We start from the raw sequence: 17,500 nt of genomic DNA, 5'->3' as shown, positions 1-17,500 counted from the left end.
TCCTCCTCCTCCTCCTCCTTCCTTCTCTTCCTCCTCCTCCTCCTTCCTTCTCTTCCTCCTCCTCCTTGCTCCTCCTCCTCCTCCTTGCTCCTCCTCCTCCTCCTTGCTCCTCCTCCTCCTCCTTGCTCCTCCTTCCTCCTTCCTTCTCTTCCTCTTCCTCCTCCTCCCTCCTTCCTTCTCTTCCTCTTCCTCCTCCTCCCTCCTTCCTTCTCTTTCTCTTCCTCCCTCCTTCCTTCTCTTCCTCTTCCTCCTCCTCCCTCCTTCCTTCTCTTCCTCTTCCTCCTCCTCCCTCCTTCCTTCTCTTTCTCTTCCTCCCTCCTTCCTTCTCTTCCTCTTCCTCCTCCTCCCTCCTTCCTTCTCTTCCTCTTCCTCCTCCTCCCTCCTTCCTTCTCTTTCTCTTCCTCCCTCCTTCCTTCTCTTCCTCTTCCTCCTCCTCCCTCCTTCCTTCTCTTCCTCTTCCTCCTCCTTGCTTCTCCTCCTCCTCGCTCCTCCTCCTCGCTCCTCCTCCTTGCTCCTCCTACTCCTCGCTCCTCCTCCTCGCTCCTCCTCCTCGCTCCTCCTCCTCCTCGCTCCTCCTCCTTCTTGCTCCTCCTCCTCCTTCCTTCTCTTCCTCCTCCTCCTCCTTGCTCCTCCTCCTCCTTCCTTCTCTTCTTGCTCCTCCTCCTCCTCCTCCTTGCTCCTCCTCCTCCTCCTCCTCGCTCCTCCTCCTCGCTCCTCCTCCTCGCTCCTCCTCCTTGCTCCTCCTCCTCCTCCTCCTCCTCCTCCTCGCTCCTCCTCCTTGCTCCTCCTCCTCCTCCTCCTCGCTCCTCCTCCTCCTCGCTCCTCCTCCTCCTTGCTCCTCCTCCTCCTTGCTCCTCCTCCTCCTTCCTTCTCTTCCTCCTCCTCCTCCTTGCTCCTCCTCCTCCTTCCTTCTCTTCTTGCTCCTCCTCCTCCTCCTCCTTGCTCCTCCTCCTCCTCCTCCTCCTCCTCCTCCTCGCTCCTCCTCCTTGCTCCTCCTCCTCCTTGCTCCTCCTCCTCTTTGCTCCTCCTCCTCCTTGCTCCTCCTCGCTCCTCCTCCTCCTCGCTCCTCCTCCTCCTCCTCCTCGCTCCTTCTCCTCCTCCTCGCTCCTCCTCCTCCTCCTCCTCGCTCCTCCTCCTCCTCCTCCTCGCTCCTCCTCCTCCTCCTCCTCCTCCTCGCTCCTCCTCCTCTTCCTTCATCTTCCTCCTCCCTTACATGAACCCTTCTCTTATTATGTTAAATTAGTGATGCACCTGTGTGTGGTAACAAAAATTTGTGGTAGTGGAACTTGAGAAGTGACCCATTGGTGAATCTTGGCATGTGTATACATGCCATGGTGTGACTGGACTCCTTTTTCGGGTGGCATGTGCATGTATGCTGAGGCTGCTCATAAGTTGCTAAAAAGGTGGGCTAAAAGTTAGTTTTTTTTACTACTTTTCTGGTTATGGGGTGGACAGTCTTCTACCACATTTTGTTAGTATTTCCCTGTAATGCTTTTCCAACAAGAATCATTTTACCCAGCCCACGAGAAGGCTTGCAGGATTGCACCTCACATATCAGAATTTCTATTCTTTGCAGGTTAAGATCTTTCCAAGAAAAAAACTTTTGTTCACACTCCCAAAAAGTAATCTCTTGCCAGTAACACTTGTTCACATGCATAAATCTTGGCTAGAACCTGTTCTGCTCATTCAGTGATGAGGGCTCACTGACAGAGACCACCCATGCATAACTGATGCACTGACTTTAGTGGGTTATAGTGAGAGTTAGTGAATGTTAACAGAATTGTGTGAACTTAGTGTATGCATGATAGTAGTGATTTTTGATAGTGGAATGTGTGATAAGAAGGTTGAGCATATATTGCAAGTTGCTTCACCTCTCTAATTCTTGTTTTTCCTTGCAGATCATACCCCCGAAAGAGTGGTGTCCTCGTAAAGAGGGCTATGACCTGGAAAAACTGGATATGACGATCCCAGCCCCCATCTGCCAGGTTGTAACGGGGAAGCAAGGTCTCTACCAGCAGATAAATATCCAGAAAAAAGCCATGACAGTGCAGGAATTTTACAAGATGGCCAATAATGACAGGTATGGTGTATGTGAGAATGCACAGGTGCAAGATTGTGTGTATGTGTCCACTTTGTCATGTACCACTATCAAAACATTATATAAATAGATATAAATATATACATGCACATGTATATATACATGCACATGTGTATATATACATGCACGTGTATATATACATGCACGTGTATATATACACATGCACGTGTATATATACATGCACGTGTATATATACACATGCACGTGTATATATACACATGCACGTGTATATATACATGCACATGTATATACACATGCACATGTATATATACATGCACATGTATATACACATGCACATGTATATACATGCACATGTATATGTACATGTGCATGTATACGTATATGGATTTATATATGTATATACATGTATGGGCATATGTTTGTGTATATATGTTTATGCATATATATGTTTATGGATACATGTATGTATGTGGATACATGTATGTGTATATATGTATATATATGGATACATGTCTATGTGGATACATATATGTGTATATATATATATATATGGATACATGTATGCATGTGTATGCATGGATTTATGTGTATACATGCATGTAGGTATGTGTGTGTGTATATATATATATATATATATATATATATATATATATATATATATATATATATATATATATATATATTTATTTTTATATTCGAAGACCTTATTTAGAAGCAGGTCTAAAAAATTCCCCTGAGAATATGAGACAGTTGAATGTAAAGAAGGAAAGCTGAATCTCATTTTCCTACCTATAGTGAGTGTACAAGATCTTACAGGATTTACAAGATCATGAGACTTCAATTAATTTATTTTACTTTGTCAGATACCGAACACCAAAGCATTCATCATATGAGGACCTGGAGCGAAAGTATTGGAAGAACATTACCTATGTGTCTCCAATTTATGGAGCTGATGTGTCTGGTAGCATAACTGATCCAGATGTAAAGGTAAGGATGTAAAATGTTTTTTATGTAAAGATAGAAAGCAAAGTGTTTTTTTATTACTCCTTTATTACTCTCTGCTGTAATACATGTATATGTTATGCATGTGTATCAAAACACATGAGCAGAGATATCTTAGAATCAAAGTTTTACTAAATTCTGTAATGGTCAAATTTGATGATAAAATTGCTAACATTTCTGTATATGAGCAGATGAATTAAAGTACAGATACTGACCCCCCCCCCCCCCCCATGTTCTTAACCGTTGGATCCGTGTGCTTCATTACGGCTTGTAGGCTGGGTGCATATGAACATGCGTATGAACTTGTGTGTGGTGTCTGGACTACTTGCTTCCCCTCTGGAATGTTGTTATCCCTTTTTCTGCTTTGTTTTTTTTATTTTTGCCATTTTGTATATTTGTCATTAGATGTACTGTATCAAGATGATAATAGAATGTTTTTCTTACACAGGCTCCATATCATCTCTGTAGGAAGTCTGTAATTCTCTTCAATAACAATAACAATTAGTGACATTTTTTGTAATGTTCAGTTTCTCTCAAACACCCTGTGCCATCAGTCACAGGATAGGATCCATAAAATTGAAGTAGTGTCCTCCCTAGAGCCGATGCTCTTCCAATCATTGAATCACAGCTGGTACCTTGCACACTCATTTGCTGATGGACATAACGTAAAAGCCCCTTCCTAAATGCCCACTGAGTTGAATCGCTGTCCAAAAGCCTCGTTCACTTGTGGCAAGTCATTCCCATCATTCCCATCTGTCACTGTGGCCCATAGCCAACTTTTTTCATGATGTCATATTCATGTCACCCTGACTTTAACCAATGTTTTTACCTAATGTTATGGTCATGTCACCTGGATCCAAGGGATTAAGTAGGGGCTTGGAAAGAACAAGGGGTTGAGATTTATTTTGGCTTTGAATTATTCTAGGAGTGGAACATCAACAACCTTGGAACAATATTGGATTATGTCAATGAAGATTATGGCATTAGCATAGAAGGTGTCAACACTGCATACCTATATTTTGGAATGTGGAAAACCACTTTTGCTTGGCATACTGAAGACATGGACTTATACAGGTATGTTTGTTTATCAGGTAATGCAGGAAAAAATGGGTATTACTAGATATTTTTCCTGTTGTGTAATAGAAGTTTTTAAATTTTAATTGAAGAATATTTTTTATTTTTTTATTTTTTTACAAAGACCAGTTAATAATAATAAACCATCACTGATGGATTAACCCAATGCCACTGGGAAAATGTAATGCTCATTGTAGTTTTCTTTTGTGAAATGTCTCTGCATGTAGATATTTTTTATTTTTCTGTTTGCAAATGCTATCATTATCATTGGTGTTTTTATTATATACATTATAGTTGAAATGATATTATTAACATCAGTAATAACAATTTAAGATAAGAGCAAATATTTCTGAACATCAAGGAAAATTTTAAACAGGTGAGATAGGTGATAATTGACTCCTTGGTGACTAAATACTTGTGGAGCCATCTATGTGTAAAGACTCTTTACCTAATCAACACAGATGGCAAGAATTCATGCCATGCCCACTGTAATAGAAGTTTATTTATTTTGTTTACGCATAGATGGCTCTACAAGTTCTTTGTCACCAAAGAGTCTGTTATTAGCCCTACCCTTCTCACCTGTTTAACCTTTTCCTTGATTTTTGGAAAGTTCTTTTGTATTATTTCATTGTCTTTAATGTTACCAAGATGTTAATAACAATTTGATAATAATATCAATAAGAAAAAATAGAAGTATCAATGTCAATAGTATAAGAAAGAGAAACACATTTACACTTTAGGGCCTACAGATAGACTTCTTGCTGGCTGAGCACATGTGGTGCCATCTTTATGTAACAAAATTCACAAAAAAATGACAAGGGACAGGATATAAATCTGTAGTGATTGGGTTAATAAACTAAACTAATAGTGGGCATGGTGCATATATATGTGCCATCCCTTTTGGTATTGGTTTAATTGTCTACACATAGATGGCTCCTCAAGTACTTAGTCACCAAGGAGTCGGTTGTTAGTCCTACCTATCTCGCCTATCTACGCTTTTCCTGGAATTTTGTAAATCCTTTTTTTTTATGATTAGTATTTTAATGAGATTATATTAATCATAATGTTAGTGATGATGATAGTATCAGTATTAACCCAATGTTGACTGTGAGTTTACTAGTTTGTTTTTACACATAGATGGCTACATTTGTACTAAGTCACCAATGAGCCATTTACCCTTTTCTTTGATTTATGAAAATATTGTACGTTATCTTATATTATAACACTAGTAAAAAATATGTTTTTCCCACCAATTCAAGAAAAGATGAAATAAGGTAAGGTCACAAGGTCTACTAATTGACTCCTTTGTGGCTAAGCACTAGCAGAGCCATCTATGTGCAGAGACATTTCACAAAAAAAAAAAAAAAAAATGAGCACATCATTTTCCCCATTTTTTATTCATTTTCCCCAGCAGCATGTGGTTAATAGTATTAAACAAAAAAGAAGCATTTTCACAAAATTTCATGTAATGTGATCACTTACGGTCTACTAAATGTTTCCTTTGACTGAGTATTTGCAGAGCCATTTGTATACTACAAAACTTCCAGAAAACTGCTGTGGATAGCACATGTACTTGTCTCTGAAGGGTTAACCTGTAAAAGAAAAGAAAAAAAAAAAAAAAAGTATATATATAATATGTATATATATATATATATATATATATATATATATATATATATATATATTATATATATATTATATATATATTATATATATATTATATATATATTTATTGGTTAATTTCATAGGCATTGAGGCAATTCTGCTGATGGGTAACTTGTAATACTCTTCAGATTTCATTTTATTTTGTTACTTAGCCCAATGGCGACTGGTCACGCCTATAGGCGTCATAACAATACGCTCGAAATGTGGCTGTGGTTCGCCAGAGCGTAAAGTTTTTTTAGTTTTCTATACCCGTTGCCAATGGGTTAAAATATATTTCTGATAAATAATTTTTTTTTTATTTCAGCATAAACTACTTGCATTTTGGAGCCCCCAAGACTTGGTATGCCATACCTCCAGAGCATGGAAGAAGATTGGAAAGGCTGGCTAATGGCTTCTTCCCCAACTCATTCAAGGCTTGCCCAGCCTATCTGCGGCACAAAATGTCCTTGATGTCTCCACAGATACTGAAGCAGTATTCAATACCATTTAATAAGGTAAAATTCCCTGAAACTATTTGACACCACTCACTCAGTTTGGCATTATCAATTTGATAACTGAGCTGAGTGTAAAGCTAATTATCTGCCAGCGTAGTCAATATATATTGTCTAAGATATATGCAAATATGAAATTAAAGATGTAGTCATGAGAGAGTAAACAATGCTGGAAAACAACAACAGCAACAACGAAAATGACTTCCAAACACCCTAAGAAAGCTATCAAATTAAAATAAATATAGATGTTAAATATGTGGAGGGCAGTTATGTTCTCTTCTTGTCCTCTTCCATATGTGAGCAGTAGACTTTGTCTGTGTGGCAGCAGCATTGTTAACATATTTAGCTCTCATTCTCCTATTTATTCATTCTCTCTCTGTTGCTACCTCCCTTGTCTGGTGGAAAATATAGGAATCCTAGTAGTAGTTATCTTTATAGTGATAAAATTAAATGTTATTTTTTTTACATTGATAGCTGCAAGATTTGGGAAGATTTCTCTTTTGTCTTGTTTTAAGCGGAGATGTCAGGCAGACAATTTCCAAACCTTTGATGTGATCTGCAGATTTTTTTTCTTTTTAGATTTGATTTTATCCTGTTATTTCTATCTAACAATTGTTTTATATCTTCCAGATCACACAGGATGAGGGAGAAATCATGATCACCTTCCCATATGGTTACCATGCAGGATTTAACCATGGCTTCAATTGTGCCGAGTCCACCAATTTTGCAATGCCTCGTTGGGTGGAATACGGTAAACGTGCCACTCAGTGTCAGTGCAGGTATGACTATTTTGTTCCAAGCTTTAGAATTTGAGGAGTGATTATTATTCCCGGTGTACCAGGTTGGTATGATATATATGCTAAGTTTACTGTGTTTTTAGTTTATTAACCCCTTCGATCTGGATGACGTGACCATCACATTATGAAAAATGTGGCTCAAGGGATGGGTGACATGAACATGCCGTTGTGAGTGTTTTGGCTGAAGGACAGAGTGATGGGAAAGACTGGCCACGAATGCATAAACCTCTTGGGAGGTTGATTAGACTCGTGTCCATGAGCCACGACAGGAAAAGCGCTGGTGCCATATCCATGCCCAGTATTGTATTCCTGGTGCTGTGACCAGTGACACAGGTTGTATTACAGAAAAATGAATATTATGAAATCATAAAGAAAAAGACAAAAGTGTTAAACAGTCTATTACCATCTGGATAATGCAAAGCAAATGGCAAATATGGCAAAAAAGATGAAAACACTTATGTGTAAAAAGAGGAAATAACAGCAAATAGGAGGGATAGTCTTGTCACCACACACACGTGTTTGCGTGCGCCCAGCCTACAAGCCACACACCCAGCAGAGCAGCTGTTCATGTAAGCCCATGCCTGGATTTTTTTGGTCATGTGATTGCTTTGATGCAACCGGATCGAAGGGGTTAATAGTGGTTACATATAGATGACTCCAGGTTGCTTAGTCACTAAGGAGTCGTTTAGTAGTCCTACATATATCAACTGTTAACTCTTGTCCTTGAATTTTGAAATGATTTAAAATTCGTATTGCTATCACTCTAGTATTTTAATAACATTATGATAATCATAGTAATAGTATCAGGTTTAATAGCTTTAAAAAAAAATCTCAGATTCAGGGAATGGGTAAATCAGGTGAGGTCACATAGTTCCACTTAACCTGTTACTGCTGGATCATGAGTATAGCAGTTCCACTTAACCTGTTACTGCTGGATCATGAGTATAGCAGTTCCACTTAACCTGTTACTGCTGGATCATGAGTATAGCAGTTCCACTTAACCTGTTACTGCTGGATCATGAGTATAGCAGTTCCACTTAACCTGTTACTGCTGGATCATGAGTATAGCAGTTCCACTTAACCTGTTACTGCTGGATCATGTGTATAGCTGTCATAACAAACTGCTTGGTATGCCAAGTATGGCTATACTCTTGGCGCTGTGCTAGAGTGTCTTGAGCAGGAAGTTCTGCTACATGTAGTGGACTCCTGCTCCCAGCAGCTGGTCAGTTGCCAGAAATCACTGGGGTCTATGGCGCCAAGAGATTTCTAATACCATTACTGAGGGATTAATTACCTCCTTGATGCCTAAGTACTTTTGTGCAACAAAATTCACAAAAAATACAGATGATAGTTCCTATATTCTTTTGGCCAGTGGGTTGAAATTGTTTCTGGGTAATCATACTCTGAGTTTATAATAAGGATGCGTAAATGGAGTCAATTTAGCTCTAATTCTTATTATGTTTTATAATGTTTACTTGTTTTTTGTTTAGATTAAAGTCCAAAAGTAACTTTTTCTTAATATTTATTAGTATGGCTTTCATAATTGAATGTTTTAATTTTTAATGTATCCATGAAATTTTGATTTTTACAGAGGAGACATGGTTAAGATTTCCATGGACACATTTGTGAAGCGTTTCCAGCCCGAGCGTTATGAACTTTGGTTGGCAGGCAAGGACATTGGGCCTCATCCAGAGGACCCAACCCGCTCCACTGCCGCTGCACAACCTTCCATTAATGATGTTCTGTGCAACAAGAAGTTAGTCTTGTTTTCTTTTTCTTTTCCGTTTTTATTTCTTTGTTGATGTTGTCTTGAAAGATCAGTTATATTGTCTTGAGCTGCATTTTCACTAGTCATATCTAACGCTGGAACTAACTCATTTTGGGGACTTTTGCTTTGGCCTGGCCTTAACCAACAAACTAGGTAACTGAGGAGCTGAACTGTTTTTTGCCCACTTTTGGCTCTTTTTTTTTTTTTTTTTTTTTTTAGATTATAGATTTTAGAACTGACAGTTTTCTTATATGTTAAATGAGCAGTAGAAATTATTTATATATTTGCTAATAATTGTTTTTATTGATTTATTACAAATCCTTCATTTATAATGAAATGATAAATTGAGAGATCCTTATTTGATACTGGAAAACATTAATCTTCAAAGACTGCAATTCCTTGGTATTTCTTTGCCTCATAGCTACAAATAACTAGGGCAAAGGAAAAAGTTGGCCTTTATTACAATTTTACACACCAGAAAAGACAAGAAACATGGAACATTAATTAGAAATGGCTACCTTTTGTATATGAAAAGGGGGGGGGGGGGGGCAGAATAGGTTTGATATTCATGTATATATTGTAAGAAAAATGAAGTAGTGGTCCCAGTAGCTCAGTAACACAAGAAGGCCACAGTATGAAGGGTAAGGAGGGGATCCTTGGGGATGGGGCATGGAGGTGAAAGGTGACTGTTATCGTTGCTGATGGCTTGGAGGGGGTATAGAGAGGAGATTTGTCTGGAGAACCTGCTATAAAGTATTGGAATGGGGGGGATAGCTCTCTCTGGCCTTGAGGTCACAATTATTCAGTATTCTAGGCTACTGGATTGTGGCATTTTTTAGTCTATATATTTTTTGTAATTTTTTTTTTTTTTTTTTCACATTTTCCTGTATTTTTAATGATAATCATTAGGGTGGGATTCATATTCTTGCTGACTGATTAGGGCATCAGCACAAGAGAAATGGGGAGAAAAAAGGGGGAAAAAACCAAGCTTCTAGTTACTAGTTATATTTTGAAGTAGGCTAGTTTCTCTTAATCTGGGGGAACTTAATAGTAATATAAATAATATTAAAAGCTGGATGGCTGGAGGTGGCCAAGGGACCAGACTGAGTTTGAGTAGTGAAATAGCAGCTCTGTTTGTATGCTTGCTTTTTTCTGTAACTTTTTTTTCCTGCCTATTGAATGCTTTCTTTAATAAGTTTGCCCCTCTGATACAATGCCATTTGCATGTATTTATGCTTCTGACATGTTATTACACATGTATATTAAGGGTATCTATCTTCCTTAGGATGACATAAAATTTCTGTGGTTCAGAGAAAGCTTTGATATATCTTTATTACACAATTTTGCATAAAAAAAATTGGAGAAAATGCTTAAATGGTACTTCCTTAACTTTTCTTTATTTTATTGTTTAAAGAACTTAAAGTGCATGAAGTGGTCTTGCTTGATGTAGAGATTGTGTGCAAAGTAAGAAATTTTATGTTGCCAGATAATGCTTGAGTGCTGCTTATAGATCATCCATTTTATAATTAATTTCTTTTGTGTACTAAATTTTGAGTTATTAATCCCTTACTGCTGGGCCATGCCTACTGGCATTATAACAAACCACTCAGCCTGTGGGGTACAGCTGCACGCCGCAGTGATGCACCAGAGTGCTTGGAGCGGGTCGTTCGGCTTGATGTAGCAGACTCCCGCGCCCAAAAAACTCTATGCTTTGGCGAACAATGGCAACGCGCTGAATTTGAGCGCGGGAGTTTGGTACATCGAGCCGAATCACCGCTCGTAGCGCTGCGGCGTACAGCCACATGCCACATTTCGAGCGGTTTGTTTTGATGTCTATAGACGTGACCCATCATGAAGGGGTTAAATCAATATTTCTTCTCAGTCTGCCATGAGAAGATACTACTTTGAAAGGGAATATGGGGTTATGGGGTAATAAATATCTATTGACTCTCTCTCTTTTTCATTTATTTGATCAATGAAGCAAGAGAAAGTATTTGTAAAATGGATGATAGGGAAGCAACTATTTATAAAATGCTTGCTTAAATGTTCTATTCACCCTGCCCATTTGGGATTGGTCTGTAGTTTGTGCATGTGGTAGCTAACAGTGGTCCCCTGCAGGCATGGTTGCAGGTGTGGGAGTCGCAGTCGAGGCAGCCATGGAGGGAAGAAAGAGCTTGTGTCCATCTCCTGCCCATCAGGTGATCCCTCCCATAACTGTCGGGAGACACGATGGCTTAAGGAACTGGAGGCTGTGGCTTGGGGTTTGGATGAGGTAGCCACCCTCCATCTGTGCCTTCCTCCTGCAATCTCCTTGAGGCCAGTCTCCCCTACCCCAATTGTTCCCCCTGTCCCAGCTTACCTTCCCTTCACTGTACACCAGGAGGATGATCCCAAGCCTGACAAGGGGGATCACCAGTACCCCACATTCTTCCCTGTACCAGCATCTGATTTTAACTCTGAGCCTCGTATTGGTTATCATTGTTCTATGTGTAACAAAGCAGTAGACAGAGATGTGTTCAAGAATCATATGAAAGATCATGCAAGGAATAAAGTACCTACAAAGCATTACTGTTATATCTGTGATAAGTATTACTCATCGTGTATTAACCTGACTAAACACCTGAGAAAGCTACATCCAGGTGAGCCTATTCCCAAACCTCTTGAGCTTATTGAACAAAGTGATCAACCACAACCATCCCCATCTAGTGATTATGGCACCCTTAGCCCTGGTTCCCTCTCAGGCCCTACATCCCCATCCTCACCACAAACTGTTTTTATATCATCTAGAGAATTAGAGTCTGCAAATAATTCTAGTTCCTCTTTGAATTTCCTCCTATACAAGGAAGATCCTTCTTTGGGTGGGAATAATTTTGCTGTTATACAGAGTTCCTTGAATAACGAGAAAGAAACGTCACATTTAAAGTTGTTCTCACATTTTGAGAACATTGACCCTGAGATGTTTGCCTTAGCAGAGTCTTGTATCAAACCATCACTCACAAGTTCAACAATTATGGCTTCTTGTGATCCTGAATTAGGTGCTTGTGTATCCATTACAGACACTAGTTTATATGAAGATGACAGTCATGAGCCAGAGCAAGATGTAGAGATGACCCCTCCATATAGCAAGACAATAGAACTTCCCCTTTCAACAAATGACCAGTCATTTTTTGATCTATATGAATGTCATCAGTCTCTGGACTTTAACTGTTCTGGAGGTAATCACTTAGATTCACCAGCAACTGCTATGGAGGATATTGAAGGTGACATAATTGAGAGATATGATGAAGCCACTTATTATGAAAAACGAGAGGTAAATACTGAAGGCATAGAATCAGATGAATTAGAAACTTTCCATAATGAAAAGTCTGAATGTGATTTTGTGCATGATATATTTATTGATACTGAAGAGAGCACTGACACTTGCAGCAAAAAAACAGAAGAGGTTGAAAAGGTGCCTGTAGCTCCTTCTCTGCAGGAGATCTACACTGATCTCTTGCATGAAGTGAATGAATGGGATTATGGTGTTGAAGGTGCTGTAGCATGCACACAAGTGCCTTTTGATGATGAGGCTGTTCCTCCCTCAGCACAAGATCAACCCATATACACCACCCTCATGACTCCCCCAAGAGTCACAGGTGCTTGGAATGACCATTACGATCATGAATGTGATGGGCAACTTTGTTCACTTTGTGGAATGTTTTGGAAGCACTTGAAGTCAAATGATAATGAAACCGACACAGAATCTGTTGATATGGACTTAGCTTCGTTGTGCACTTCAACCACAGTCACTGTTGCAGAAAATGATACACTGTATGTGTATTCAGATAGTGAGGTAGAAGAAGAGTGTGATCTATCTCTTGGGGAACAAACTAATGGCTCATCTGTTGTTTCTGAGAGTGTTGGCAGTGGCTCACATTGGATTCCAGACAGTTGTCAGTGGAGCCCAAAGAGGCAGAAATGTGAAGATGAGCCACCACAGATAAGTACTTTTCAGAGGAAAGGTAATGCTAATGCATTCAAACAAAAAGACTTTTTGGAACCATTCAAAAATGTTCTAGAGAATAGTGATCTGTGCATTAGAAACACCAAGCCTCCCTTTGATTACAGTAAGAATAATGCATTTTATCCACACTTTACAAACTGTTGGCCTATGATGATGCCAGCTGTTTCTCAGTACATGTACACAATGATGGGCTCTGATTGGTACTTTCATCTAGATCGAACAGCGGTTCCTCCATTGCTGCCACCAGGAGTATTCCCACATTGTATGGCTATTGACTGGCAGTAAATTCAGATTCACATCAGAACAGTTAACCCTAATGTGTAACTTTTCACACATAAAATACTTTTATAGGTTAAGATACAGGAAATACTGCTCTAGGTTAATTTACTAGTCAGGTTACTTAGTAACTTTAGAACGTATCAAACTGTGTAGCTATATACAGCTGAAAGTAGAAAGAAATCTTGAAATTGAAAATCTCTTTTTCACAATCATCTTTTTGCTGTCGCCCACATTTTGTTAATTTAATATTGTTTTATTATATATATATTTTTTTTCTTTTTTTCTAACTGAAAGACTTGCTGCATTCTGTTCTTTGCCTTGAGAGAATGTGAAAACAAAGGCCATTAGTTCAGTTCAAACTTGTCAGATCTCATGAGTTAATAAATTGCCTTTATTTCACATACACCCAGTCTGTTGTTGGTACTTCCCTGGTTTCCTCACTCATGCTTCTTCCTTCCCCCTCCTTCCCATATCCCCTTCCCCTTCCCCAGCCACACTGATATCCCTTTCTCTCTCCTCCCCATGACACTCTACATCCCTTGCATCTTGTCCCTAATTGACCTCAGTACCTAAGCTCCCCAGATGCAAGTTCCCTCCATGGCTGCTCACAGTACCTCATCGGGATATGGTTGTGGTTGGTTTTATTGCTTCTAAGTGGATCTAGCTTCTGAAGGTGCAATTTAAACTTTTGTATTTTGACTGTTGTTTGATTTGTATGGTATGTCCTCGCACCAACTAAGAGGTAGTTGTTTAATAGAAAGGACTATCCAAAAGTCATTGAATATATTTCAGTTTTATTTATGTCATAAATGTAGAATGTTTACCCATTTATTTTACTTTTACTACTAGAGTTATAATTTGAACTCAATGAAAAATTTATGTAGCTGTTTTGTTATGTAATATGTTTATCTTTGCTTCTTAATTTAATGTAGCTGTGAATAATGTTCAGTACCCATTGTAGTGGTTCAGCTTCTAAGTTAAGGAATGTTTAATGGTATATAACTGTTTTTTCTTATTTTTCATTGATATTGAACACATTAGAACAAAAAAAAGATAGATCTAGCTGTTCAGATACCATTTATTATGATGTAAAGCTTAAGTTTGGTTTGTTTTTTGTTTTTGTTTTTGCATTATTTACATTATTTACAAGAAACATGAAATAATATCACTGCATTGTTTCTTGGCTTATGTGATATTTCTTTTCTTATGTAAGTTTGACTAGTTAGTAACTTTTGTTATTGTCATCTTTGTTGTTGACATTTCTAATTCTGTGATATGAAGATTTTTAAAACTAAATTATTACTAAAGATTATGGGACTTTAGTATTGGCAGTGCTGACATTTATTTTTTATATATGCTGTAACTGATGCCTCCTAAATTATCATATGTTTTATGGGTTGGGTATTCTCTGTCTTTAGAGGTCTGGACATATCTAACAAGGCCATAGAGTTACCTGCATTTTTTTTCCTTTGTTTTTTTATCAGTTACCTGCTTTGATGAATGAATACCTTACTAGTTTTTGCATTGTAAACAAAAAATACGTATATATTTCTTGTTCTCTTGTGTTCATGGCTAACACAGTTTTATCATAGACTGGACACAGTGGTCATTAAAGTGGATACTAAATTTACTGAAACATTTTTTTTTTTTTTTTACTGTTTTACTGAGGCTTAAACAAGATTTCATTATTATTGTTTGCTTTTCAGTGCTTTTTGTTGCTTTTATTTAAAAGTGGACCAGTTTATGGTATCAGTTTTTGTCCAGTCATGCTATATAGAAGAGGGTATCCAACCAGAAGGGATATATGACAAATGTTTCGTAGTGTAGGTGTACGACTTCATTCAGTATTCATATTTACTTGTATTTATTTCCTCCCATCTTGTTTTTTGAAGTACAAAGTGGAGCATGTATCTTTGCTCCAGTTTGAATAGTGTTCTTGCTCCTTTCACATAGGGTGAAGACTATGAGCCCAGTAACCAAAACTTGTTTATGTAATCTTGTCTAGTAGATGCAGAAGATTTACATAATTATGCAAGTCATGTGAAGTACAAAAGAGGTTAACCTGTTAATTAGCCAAGAAGGTAATATAATTTCCCCATAAACCAAGTGAGGCTTTAAGTTCCATTTAAGATTTGCATTGGATATATTTTCCACATTAATAAAAGTTCTAGTAGCAGTGCAGTCTCTTCTTATAGATGGGTACCTTTGCATATTATAATATATATTTGTGTGTGTGTGTGTGGGGGGGGGGGGGGGAGTGTGTGGGAGTGTTTTATCATAAAGGAACCTTTTAACTTTTTAATTCTAACTAGCTGACACTTAAGACATATTTATAGATGTTTGGTATTAAAAAACATGATCTACAGTATTTTATTAGGTTACAACACTTCAATACTTTTTTTTTCATAAGAGACATAGCTAATCAGAATTCTCCGGAGTTGCTGGTTTTTCAATTCCTGAGATCAGATGTACATATGCTAAGTCCACCCACAACTTTTTTCAGATATTAGGAACAGAACTTTATAGAATTTAATCCATCTCCTCTTCATTTACTACTCCATGTTAACTTTTAGCGTATGTGCGTCTGCCTGTGTTTTTGTTTCCTTATGTGCAATTGTATGCAATTGTTTCTGTATATGCACGTTTGCATGATTGCTCTGACAGTTGCATAACAATTTTATAATAACAAAAGGATTGTGTACCATTTTAGGATGAATACAGGTTTTGGACTGGAAAAGGTAAATTACATTAGGAAGTGACTTTTTTCAACTAAACAGTAGACAAGGAAAATCAGTCTTTTCACACATGTGCATGTGTGCACACTCAGTTATTCACTCACATACTCTCACTCTCTCACACACTTTCTCTTTCTCACACTCCTTTGTCTCTCAGTTCACTCTCTCTCTGTCTCTCAGTTCACTCTCTCTGTCTCTCAGTTCACTCTCTCTGTCTTTCAGTGCACTCTCTCTGTCTCTCAGTTCACTCTCTCTCTGTCTCTCAGTTCACTCTCTCTCTGTCTCTCAGTTCACTCTCTCCCTCTCTCTCTCCCTCTGTCTCTCAGTTCACTCTCTCTCTGTCTCTCAGTTCACTCTCTCTCTGTCTCTCAGTTCACTCTCTCTCTGTCTCTCAGTTCACTCTCTCTCTGTCTCTCAGTTCACTCTCTCTCTGTCTCTCAGTTCACTCTCTCTCTGTCTCTCAGTTCACTCTCTCTCTGTCTCTCAGTTCACTCTCTCTCTGTCTCTCAGTTCACTCTCTCTCTGTCTCTCAGTTCACTCTCTCTCTGTCTCTCAGTTCACTCTCTCCCTCTCTCTCTCCCTCTCTCTCTCTCCCTCTCTCTCTCCCTCTCTCTCTCCCTCTCTCTCTCTCCCTCTCTCTCTCCCTCTCTCTCTCCCTCTCTCTCTCCCTCTCTCTCTCCCTCTCTCTCTCCCTCTCTCTCTCCCTCTCTCCCTCTCTCTCTCCCTCTCTCTCTCCCTCTCTCTCTCCCTCTCTCTCTCCCTCTCTCTCTCCCTCTCTCTCTCCCTCTCTCTCTCCCTCTCTCTCCCTCTCTCCCTCCCTCTCTCCCTCCCTCTCTCCCTCCCTCTCTCCCTCCCTCTCTCTCTCCATCTCTCTCTCCCTCTCTCTCTCCCTCTCTCTCTCCCTCTCACTATCCCTCTCTCTCTCCCTCTCTCTCTCCCTCTCTCTCTCCCTCCATCTCTCCCTCTCTCCCTCTCTCCCTTGCCCTCGCCCTTGCCCTCGCCCTCGCCCTCGCTCCTCCCCTTCCTTTCCATCACCCTTCCATTCTTCCTTTTTTTATAGAAGGGAAAAGAAAGTATGCTCAAGCATTTTACTTTTTATCATTAATTTTCTTCTCTATGCTTCTTCAGTTCTTTACTTACCATCTACAAATTGATTGTGCATCTAGCAGGTAAATTGGCATGATAATAGTAAAAAGTGAAGCATAATATGTAGCTTGTAATGTAGGTTTGTTTTTAATGATTCCCTTTTCATTCCTGTAGGAACGTCACACCTTCACCCCTGATTGAACAGCTGCTCAATCAGTCACCGAAGAAAAAGAAACCCAAACGACATCCTATCCACCAGAACAAGAATGAGGAGGAGCTGATCTTCACTGGAGAGGAGGTGGTGGACGAGGAGCTGTCCCAGGTTCTTGATGACATCTATGCCAAAGCTGGGGAATCCTGTAAGTTGATTTGGTCTTTTTAAGCCCACTGTTGCAGCTCTTGTTAATTGCTGTTTTTGCATTTCATTCCTTTGCCCCTATTCTTTTTTTTCCTCCACTCACTCTTGCTTTTGTTTTGTGCTGTTTGCTTGTACTACTATGTCTTGCATACATTGTTTGCTTTAATGATTTTCAATGATTCC

At 39.0% G+C, this 17,500-nt stretch overlaps 1 protein-coding gene across 1 annotated transcript in view; it reads left to right on the top strand.

Annotated features, from left to right (window-relative positions):
- Positions 1-17,500, top strand: part of LOC125036699 (probable lysine-specific demethylase 4B) — a 34,457-nt gene that overhangs the window by 15,847 nt on the left and 1,110 nt on the right. Inside the window, exons 3-9 of the mRNA XM_047629519.1 lie at positions 1,899-2,080; positions 2,923-3,046; positions 3,987-4,135; positions 6,105-6,294; positions 6,922-7,070; positions 8,680-8,844; positions 17,134-17,318. Coding sequence (XP_047485475.1) covers positions 1,899-2,080; positions 2,923-3,046; positions 3,987-4,135; positions 6,105-6,294; positions 6,922-7,070; positions 8,680-8,844; positions 17,134-17,318 — 1,144 coding nt within the window. The remainder of the gene's footprint in view (positions 1-1,898; positions 2,081-2,922; positions 3,047-3,986; positions 4,136-6,104; positions 6,295-6,921; positions 7,071-8,679; positions 8,845-17,133; positions 17,319-17,500) is intronic.

The sequence above is a fragment of the Penaeus chinensis genome, chromosome 21, assembly GCF_019202785.1.
Source record: "Penaeus chinensis breed Huanghai No. 1 chromosome 21, ASM1920278v2, whole genome shotgun sequence".
NCBI classification, from domain to species: domain Eukaryota; kingdom Metazoa; phylum Arthropoda; class Malacostraca; order Decapoda; family Penaeidae; genus Penaeus; species Penaeus chinensis.
The sequence above is the reverse complement of the archived record's forward strand: the minus strand, read 5'-3'. Positions and strand labels throughout refer to the sequence as shown.